The sequence below is a fragment of the Andrographis paniculata genome, unplaced genomic scaffold (genome assembly GCF_009805555.1).
Source record: "Andrographis paniculata isolate CXL003 unplaced genomic scaffold, ASM980555v1 Contig21END, whole genome shotgun sequence".
Classification (NCBI taxonomy): domain Eukaryota; kingdom Viridiplantae; phylum Streptophyta; class Magnoliopsida; order Lamiales; family Acanthaceae; genus Andrographis; species Andrographis paniculata.
In genome coordinates this window covers 2717571-2727318 of record NW_026137502.1, presented here as the reverse complement: position 1 = coordinate 2727318, position 9748 = coordinate 2717571, and the positions used below count along the sequence as shown (strand labels likewise).

General features: G+C 34.9%; 1 protein-coding gene across 6 annotated transcripts; it reads right to left on the bottom strand.

Moving 5' to 3' along the window:
• Positions 1 to 383: 383 nt before the first annotated feature.
• Positions 384 to 5214, bottom strand: LOC127244857 (telomere repeat-binding protein 4-like). 6 transcript variants are annotated; one of them, XM_051265403.1, is made up of 11 exons: positions 5017 to 5214; positions 4803 to 4923; positions 3885 to 4032; positions 3024 to 3804; positions 2717 to 2923; positions 2582 to 2632; positions 2395 to 2474; positions 2048 to 2289; positions 1631 to 1954; positions 1485 to 1548; positions 384 to 857 (listed from the first exon to the last, which is right to left on the bottom strand). In XM_051265403.1, exons 3-11 carry the CDS (start codon positions 3963 to 3965, stop codon positions 633 to 635), a joined length of 2055 nt encoding a protein of 684 aa, XP_051121360.1. In that variant the 5' UTR covers positions 3966 to 4032; positions 4803 to 4923; positions 5017 to 5214; the 3' UTR covers positions 384 to 632. The 6 variants fall into 6 exon arrangements, with proteins under 6 accessions (XP_051121360.1, XP_051121361.1, XP_051121356.1 ...); XM_051265404.1 differs by having other exon boundaries at positions 4803 to 4882; XM_051265399.1 differs by having other exon boundaries at positions 4799 to 4923; positions 5017 to 5213.
• Between the last annotated feature and the right edge of the window lie 4534 nt (positions 5215 to 9748).

Here is a 9748-nt window from a genome sequence, read left to right as displayed (position 1 = left end):
AAAATAATTTGCCATAGTGTTAAAAGCCCCAAAAGTGTTGTCTGAACATAGCCAAAATCTCGGGATGGGATAGGGTGGTGAACACGTTGAATCACTAAATTTTAATTAGCCTAATTTATATGATTAATTAAAATAATCAATATAATTATATATTATTAATTTTTGGTTATATGCCGAATTTAAAAATTGGCACCATTTCCCTTACCAAAATCTCCAGCCTAAACAATGGTACATTACCGAGTTTGGTAGATCAGCAACAAAGTGGATAAGAAAGAAGAATTATCACAATAAATATACAAAGTTAAGTGCTCACAATCAAACCAATCATCAGAAAAAAATAAAAATAAAAATTAAAAATAAAAAAAAGGTCCAACCAATTGATATACATAAGAGGATTTATTCATTCCCAACAATCATTTACAAGAGGGAAATTCAAAGCATAAATTGTATCCAAAGGAGAAGAGAAAGACACCAAATTAGTGACAGACAGTCAGGGCAGCAAAGCAAAGCAAAGAATTGCTACAATAATACAAATCAAACTTAAATACACATTCAGCATAATATATGTATATCACTATGCCTTCCTTATACATAATAAGTATTATATCACAATCACCATTTCCTCCGCACCTTCACGCGCCGACGACCGCGGCCGCCTCGCCCGCTGCCTCTCCTGTTTTCTGAGGCTCGACAGATTGATTCTTCCCGTTTTGTTGCTGTTGCTGTTGTTTCGACTGATGCTGCGACCAATACGAGTGCGCAAATAGGACTCTGTTTAGGAGTTCCTGCGGCACCGGCTCGCCCCTTCTTTGCTGAGGAGATATGCTCGCCGTGTGGACTAGCGTCTTCCATTTATCCTGCATAAACAAGAAAAGCCCGGCTCGTTTATTTACATCTATCTACACGAAAAAATCATATGCTCCAAGGCACATCGAATGTAGCATAAACTTGCCAGCTGTTGGAATGATAAACTTGTCCATAGCAAAATCTACCTGTACTTTAAAAACTGCGTAGCAAAACGTTGCATGAGACTCCACCGCCATGAAACCTCCCTTTTGTGATGAGAAGATTTCTTATCTATATTTTTTGTATGGCGGAGGATTTCATACAATATTTTTTAAAGTATAAGGGGGCGCCATGCAAATTTTAACGTAAAGCGGGAATTTATGCAAAGTTTCAAAACAATAAAGAGGTTTTATGCAATGTTTTTTAAAATATAACAAGGCGCTATACAATTTTTAACGTAACACAGAGTTCCAAACTACAAAGGGATTTCATGCAATGTTTTTTTAAAGTATAAAGAGGCGCCATGCAATTTGTAACGTAAAGTGAAGATTTAGACAGAGTTTCAAAACCACAAAGGGGTTATGTTTTTTAAAGTATAAGGGGACGCCATGCAATTTTTAAAATAAAAAGAGATTTACGTTGAGTTTCGAAGTTATGGGCAATTTTGCCCTGTTGGAATTGGAGCGGAGGAATTATACCTTTAAGTCGACGTAGGTTCTGTGATCCGCATTCTCAAAAGCGCCGATTTTAACATCTCGCCATCTGCTCAAAGGAGAAAATGTAAATTAGCGTATTCAAATGTCGTGGTCGGGCGAATTTTCAGTTGGGGTATGTTGTTTGTTACCTTCCAGTTCCGAGTTTCTCAACTGCTTCCACAAGAGCCTCCACTTCCGCAACCGAGAATGGTCTCCGTGTTCTACGCTGCGAAACTTCGCTCCTTTTGGGTTTTGAGTTTAGTGGAACGACCGCGAGAGCATCTGCACTAAGCAGAGACACGGGAACAATTGCCTTGGATTCGGAACCATATGCGTCGATGAATTCGTTCTCGGGAGTCTCCGGGGAGTACATGAATCCATTGTTTTCCGCAACATTGTTGATCTCGGCGGTAGGGCAGGGGTCGACGGGTGCGTTCGAGATCCCCGAATCGTTCATCAAAGTGGCAGGGGACCTGAAGAATGCACAACAACAGCGTCGACAATATTAATTACAATGTTTCTTGGCCTAATGATTGTTATACGACTAAAATAAATATGGATCGTACGTTGGGAACTCTTGATCTGCGGCACGTGGAGACGACGGTGAGTGTTTTTTAGGGGTTGTCGATTGGGCGAAATGTGTAAAACTTGGCTCTAGTGTAAAACCAAGAGTGTCGAGATTGCTGCTCTGAGAAATCCCGGCCTGTTTTAACGTTCTATTATCGTCTCGAACCTTTTTCCCTTGAAGAACGACGCCGATTCTAATTCCACTTCCGAGAATAGCAGAAACAGCCTCCATCACAGTTCTCTGAAACCAAACAGCAAAAAAATTCAACGACGATATTTTTTTGATATATTAAAGAATAGCTCCTAGCTTTCAAATCATACATTTGACGAGCGAACAATTACAAACCTTCAGAGAGCCAACACTTGCATTCTCAGGGACCTCAACGTAAAGTTCCGGCACCTTGAAGGACTTGATGCTAAATTTCACTGACAACCAGAGATAAATAAGATCAAACAACTGTAAAACCATCTCCTTATGGAAAAAGGAGAAAAATAAAAGGAAAATTTTCATTCGGCAACGAAAATTCAGGTACCATGATTAGTACTGGCTTTTTGCTGACCTTTAGCCGTCGCTGACACATTACCTGCAGTTAGAACAAAATAAAAAAGGAACATTTAGAAACAAGGCTAACGACAAAACCTGAAATTTTACAACCTTAACAGCAGACCTCTTTCGAAGTTTTGAGACGGGTTACTTTTGTCTGTCCCCAGACCCTTTTCGGGCAACTTCGAGATGCTATCAGAGCTGGTTTCTTGATCGTAACCAACTGCAAAGCTGTGGTCGGTCAGCTTCCGTTTCTTGATGGGCGCCGGTTGAAATCTCTCTCGCATATAAATTCTCTTCCTATATCGGTAAAAAGACTTCATTTTCTCACCTGAAAACAAACGTCAAGAAAGGATAATAAGCGGGCGTCATGTGTAATAACCAAAAAACCAAATACCAGACAATCTTGTAACCGTACAACCACAACTCACGAGTGTTATAAAGTTCCCAGCCCTTCAGCTTTGGCGCAACTTTCCTGTATTTCGACGTCAGCATATTCCTTATCCTACGATGGCCGACGCGTGGCTGAGGCCTAAATGGCCAAATCTTGGCGCTCATTCTGTTGAGCCCTAAATATTTTTCGTCATCATCTCTAACTCCTATTTTTACATTATTCCAGCGCTTTCCGATTAAAGCAGCATCAGGAATCGGATCCCTGTACAAGGGCAACTGTACACTACAATCTGAGTTAATTAGAGTATTAGTATTCACAAATTCGTCAATAGCGTCCTTTACAAGCGGCTTGTTAGCGTCATCCGTCGGTTCTTTCTCATCCTCCAATCGCAGTTCTTGTCCGCTCTCTACTTTAGAGTCGAAGCTGTCGCCAATGCAGTTGGAATATCCTATTTTACATCCATTCCCCTTCTTAACCTCGTCGATTTCTACTTTTACATCAGAGCTCGAATGTACAGAAGTCTGATCCACGACTGAATCATTTTCAGTTTGCGGAAACCCCTTGAAGCTCGACAGGAGATTAAGCTCTTGAATGGAAGCTTCTGGAACAAATGAACTCTCGGCACAACTTCCTCGGTCAACAAACGTTTTCTTCTCATTTCCATCTAAGCCAATCGCCTGCGGCGCTTTCCCTTCAGCTACATTACTAGATGCCGACCCTTCACTCTCCTGTAATAACTTATCGGCTACTGCAGCAAGTAATTCGAAAGCACAGAGTTTGCTATCTTCGACTGGATTATTCCTGCATGATCGTCTCCTCTGATAAAGAAAATAAAAATGAAAAAATGAGGCCTTGCTAACAATAGTGAAGAAGCAAACAATTCAAAATGTGTGTTTACCCGAATCGATCTTGGAGCTCGAGGAATAATGGGGGCTCGGAAGCCATTGAATCCATAATCCAACCTCTTCTTTGACACCATAACTTAGGAAGCATGCCAATCCAAGATCTTCAATTACAGTTATGAAATGTTCGAAATCGTTCTCAGCCTGCAACTTTCATGATTGCTTCTATCAGTTTACGAAATTTTAGAGCAACACAGCTACTCAAGCAAATGGAGAAAGAACTTTATGTTCTGTGGTTTTCTTCAATCTTCAACAGATTGTGTTTCCAGAATCGAAAATTTATTCATCGTTTCCATTTGCAAATACAAATTGAAACTCCACCCGATCAAAACTCAGATCTAAACAAAGTAGAACAGTCATGACAAGTAAAAGACGACAAATTTTAGCATAGAACTTTACCAATTGAATATTGATGAAAAAATAACTTCTCGAACCCAACCATGGGATCCTAAGATTTTGGTCGATTGTATCAAGAGAACTTCAAATTATAAATAAAATAGAACGAAAATAAATCAAAACATTTTCTCTTAAAGAAAGATTGCAGATCAACAAATCAAACGAACATCAAAATAAAATTCAGCTGCTGGCTGCAAAATGAAAGTATTTTCTTTCCAGATTAAACTAAAGCTTCTCGCTCCAAGATACAGGAATTGAGCCCGAAATAGATAATAAAAATGCATCAGTTTTGAGAAATTCGATCAGATCTCCGCAGGATCAACACGAATTTACACATGCAAAACAAATCAATCCACAGGAAGAGGTAAGAACAAAAAAGTCAAAACCCTAAGATTACCAAACCCCGATGAACAAAACCTAGATACAAAAAAAATTCGAATCCAGAGGAGTAGAGACGAAGAATTGAAGGCGAAAACAGAGTCGAGAACACTTGCAACTTAACAAAAAGGCTTACCAACCCCTTGATCTGAATCACCGACGAGAATTGAGTGCATCCACCGTTTCTTCTCTTCCCCCTGGCGCTCCCAACCAGAAAACTCTACAAAGCATTCAAATTTACGTCACGCAAGCAGACAACTCCTGCATCAATTATCGGGAAAGTAAATTGAAATTGGAATTTGTGGACGTGAAGCAAAATTGGAGAAAGAGAAGAGGTTTTTATATATACAAAACCTTTTTGTCTTGTGGGTTTGGGAGAACCAACAACCCAACCAACTCTTTTACGCAATTACAGTGCCAAAACCTCTCCTCGACTCGTTTTATTTGACGGGCTCAGCTGGTGCTGGTGACCCGACCAGATCTGACCTGACCAGACCAGACCAGACCAGTGAGAGAGGTGAGCCAGGGGCACAATCGTCCAGTGAAATAATTGTCTAATCTCTCACACAGTCACATGCAATATACAATGCAAGGAATAGGAATGCAAAATTTGTTTTGTGGGTAAGAATTGTAGGGATTGATGAGGGAAGGAGAATGAGATGGGCCGTGTTTGGCGACGCAGAATTTGGACCACTTTTTCAACGTTTTTCCAATTGTTTATTACCACCACGAAATCTCTCCTAGATAGGATTTGCCCACCTGGCACTCTGGGTATGCCCTACTATGTGCTTTTATATTTCATCAAACACTGAGCACTCAAACTAATTAGCTGAGCTCCTCGTCAACTTCATTTATGTAATTTTAATTTTAAATATATGATTGTTACGATAATTTTACTTTAATTATAATTTTATTTTTTACTATTATTCTTTAAATATTTAATTTTTTCGTACAACATCAAAATTGACATTGCATTGCACTGTAGCAACGCCAAAAAATAGCTTAAGATTTGTCGTCGGTTAGACAAATCAACCAACACAGCGCCCTGAGTTGGCCCTCGGTTTGTTGAGAGTGCGAAGTTTTAAGTGGTTGAGTTGTTTTTTTAACATATTATCTTTGCAAATTTAAATTTTTTTAGTTATTGTTGAGATATATATATTGTGTTATGTTATTTTATTTTAAGTTTATTTATTTATTTTGCTATGTTATTATTAACAATGTATTATTGTGTAAGAGTTTTTATATTTTTGTTATTTGAGTTTATGTATAAAATAATTTTACTGTATAACTGTATCATATGTTTATAATTTAAGTAAAAATTAAAGGTGTTTTAGTATTAATGTATGATTACTTTTTTAAAAATATGAAATAAATACTTTAAAATGAGATAGACGAAAATGGGAAAAATAATACTTTGATTGGGATGGGGGAGTATCTAATTTATACAAATTCTCATGTTTAACAGAATAGTTTTTCCCTGCAAGATCGACAACCATTTTCCATCGTAGTTTCTATTTTCGATCATCTACCTAAGTTCATTAGCACCCATATACACGCGTGAAAGTTGATGTTGTTGGAAAGTTTCTCTAGCACATGAGGGTGCATCTAATGGCCAACACAAAAGATGTTTCGATGATGATTTTGAAAGATTATTTCATATTTGATGGTATAATTTGTTTTACCATTCAAGGATTTTTACTTATTTATTTATTTATTGGTCTTTTCCATTCTATTTCGGGTGTGTTTATTTGAGGGTTTGGATTTTGAGTTGGGATTTGAATAGTAAAAATTTTGAATTTTAATAGTTGTATGATGTGATATAAATAGGTGTTGATGTGATGTTTTGAATGTAAAATTAATTTTTAGTATAATATAAAAAATGAAAAATAGGTGTTTGATTTGATGTTTTTGGGGGGAAAAAATAAGATGAATAGTGGAAATCAAACAAATCGCTCAAACAAACACATTCTTCAATTATCTATTGGTTGTCGAATCTAATCAAAATTTGATTTTTGATTTGAGTTTGATTATTTGTACAAAGTGAATATATACAAGACAATACAATTCACAAATGTTGTTTTATTTGATCAACTCTAAACATTGAATATGTTGGTGGAGTATTGTTACTATCATTGTTGAGGTTGTTTTATTCAAAATTGTGTTGTTTGACTACCTCGACCTAGCTATGGGATCTCTTAGAATGTTCGAAATATTTAGCCACTTTATCATTGTAATCAACGTGTATCTGCAATACTTCATAATCTCATGACTTTCTTCTTGCATCAAGTTATTGTTTCCAATACATCTTCTGTCACGGCAACCACTTTGAAATAGCTCTCAGTTACATTTCGATTTTGGCTACTGTACTACACCAATATTTGGTCTTTAACTACTATATCTTCACCGTCTGTACACATTATTAGTGGGAGTTACATAGATATCACTAACTTTAAATTTGTATCTTTATTCTCTACATATTCTCTGAATATTATTGTATTTTTCCCTAACCTTGAATCTTATATTCAATTGGCCAACTAATTAACTAAAAAATTATAATTACTTTCTTTTATTCTGGTGTGCAGGTTAAGGATCAGCATACTGGTATATCTAATCTAGAATGTACTTAAAAGTCTTCCAATTTTTGGCTTCTCAACTATGCATGCACGTGTTTGCTTGTCAAATTTATTTTTCGTCAATTTTCTTCAATGAAGTGTATGTTCGACATTCAATATTGTCCTTAATTTATTAAGAACAATGTTGTTGACTCTAACAGTATTGGGAGCTCTATTTCTGATTGTAATGCGTTGAGAGTTCTATTTCCGATTCTAAGTCCATTGAGAGCCCAATTTTTAATTTTAACTCAAATGAAAATCATACTTTCAGCTCTAACTCTGTTGAGAGTACTCTAAGGGTCTGTTTGTTTGGGGGATTTTGTGGGATTTCTACTATTCCCACAAAATTTTCCCTCCAAAAATATCAAATCAAACATTTATTTTTCATTTTTTATATTATACTAAAAATCAATTTTACATTCAAAACATCACAGCAATTCTTATTTATATCACATCATACAACTATTCAAATTCAAAATTTTTACTATTCAAATCCCAACCCAAAATCCAAACCCTCAAACAAACACACCCTAACTACGTTAAGTTTTTTCTAACTCAATTCAATCAAAAATCCTATTTTTGACTCCGACTTAATGGATGAGTCTAGCTACATCATCTTCAATTTATCTTGACAAATTGAAGTTGGTTGTTATAACGCTGATTGAAGTGGATATTACAAGATTTTCTATATTATATTATGATTCTTTAAATTAGGTTGTTATTATTTGATTATATTTAATTAGATTATATAGTTATTATTTTGAGTCCATTCAATTTGTATCACATCTATTTGCAAGCTCTTATTTCTTTACTAATAATATACAATTCTGAATATTAGAAACATATATATGATATTAGAGTCACATTTATCCAGGTGCATAGGCTCATGATTTTATTATTAATAACATACAACTCTAAAGTTCTACAAAAATATAATATGACATCAAGGTATAGTTCTCCAAATATATCCAACTCAAATTATACTTAGATGTCTCCTAATTTTGAAATTTTTAATTATGCATGTTGGTATATGTCTGTTAAATTTATTTTTCGTCAATGTTTTTTTGTTGAAAAAAAAGCAAAATTTATGTCTACCTGCATGTCATAATTATTCGGAGCACAAAAGTATTCAACTTGTTATTTTGGAGTTTAATGAGAATGCTTTTATTTTGTGGGAAAATGTGCAAATTGATGTTGCAAACCCCAAGATGTACAATTGAAACATAGGTAGCTCTTACTAAAGAAATGCACGCAAGATTTGGTGTCTCGTATTATCGGATGGACCTCCTTCGCAAAATTCAATTTTAAGTGCAAGACAGCAAAATTGTTGTAGATACTACAAGAAAATAAAGATACTAATGATGAAGACTAAGCTTAAAGAAGATGATGAAGTCATAATGTATCAATTTTTTAAAAGGCTAAAGCATGATATTATGATATTACGAGCTTGTCCAATTTGCAACCAAGATTTATTATCACTAAATTTCAACAAATATTTGGGTAATACGGGACTGAAAAATCATAGCTCAAAGTGAATAAGCAACATACAACAAAAAATGAACCACTTAAGGTAATTAAGTTTGATGAAGAAAAATGATAGCCAATAAGAATGATCCATCAAACAAAACAAGAGATGATACATGCTTTTTTAAGTGTCATAAGAAAGAGAATTATGTCAATGATTGTCCTAATGTATTATTTGTTGTATTTTGTGGCATTGAAGACTACGTACTTTTGTCGGATAAGAAGAGTGAAGATTAGGAACATAAAATCAAGATTAATGAGAATGAAGTTATCTAAGAGATCGAAGAACAAACTTAAAAATATTCATTAAAATAATCACTTGTGATTTGAGAATGCTTGGTGCTATGCCAAAGAATTTAGGGTTATGTTTGAATTTTTTTTTTTTTTATTTTTTTTACACTGTGCATTTATTCAAAAAAATATTCATTATGAGAATTATTGTATTGGTTTTAATTAATTACTTGGAGTAAGAGATTGATGCTTGAAAACGTAATATTTAGAGGGATTTTTTTTTTTTTCTACTCAGCCTATCGTGCAGTCTAAAAGTTGACTATAAAACCACAAATTCATAGCATTTGAGAAGGTAAAAAAACTCTTCAAAGTATGATCAATGTAGCGGCTTCGTGGAAAATGATTTGATGCTAAAAGACCATAGAGCCATACTTATGATAGTATTGACCACCAAGGTAGTTTCTTCGTAGAAAATAATTCAATGTTAAAAGAATATTGGTTTGAAATTGATTTCAATTATCTTTTTTTCTTATTTAGTTAACTCCTTCTAGTTTGTTTATTACTTTCTCTGTAGCTTAATTCATGCTTAGGTTTTCACTTAGGTGTTTTCATTTCAGCTATTTTGTGTAATTAATTAATTTATGTTAGTATACGATGTATTTGTATTATATTATACTAACATTTCCCATGTTGCGGTTCAGCATCTAGTTGTCCTCGGA

Excerpts from the sequence above, each read along its gene's own strand:
- LOC127244857 (XM_051265403.1), bottom strand. The coding sequence starts at position 3,965 with ATGGTGTCAAAGAAGAGGTTGGATTATGGATTCAATGGCTTCCGAGCC. Across the intron at positions 3,805-3,884 it reads GAGCTCCAAGATCGATTCGG|AGGAGACGATCATGCAGGAA; the intron begins GTAAACACACAT and ends TTTCTTTATCAG. Across the intron at positions 858-1,484 it reads GAACCTACGTCGACTTAAAG|GATAAATGGAAGACGCTAGT; the intron begins GTATAATTCCTC and ends TTGTTTATGCAG.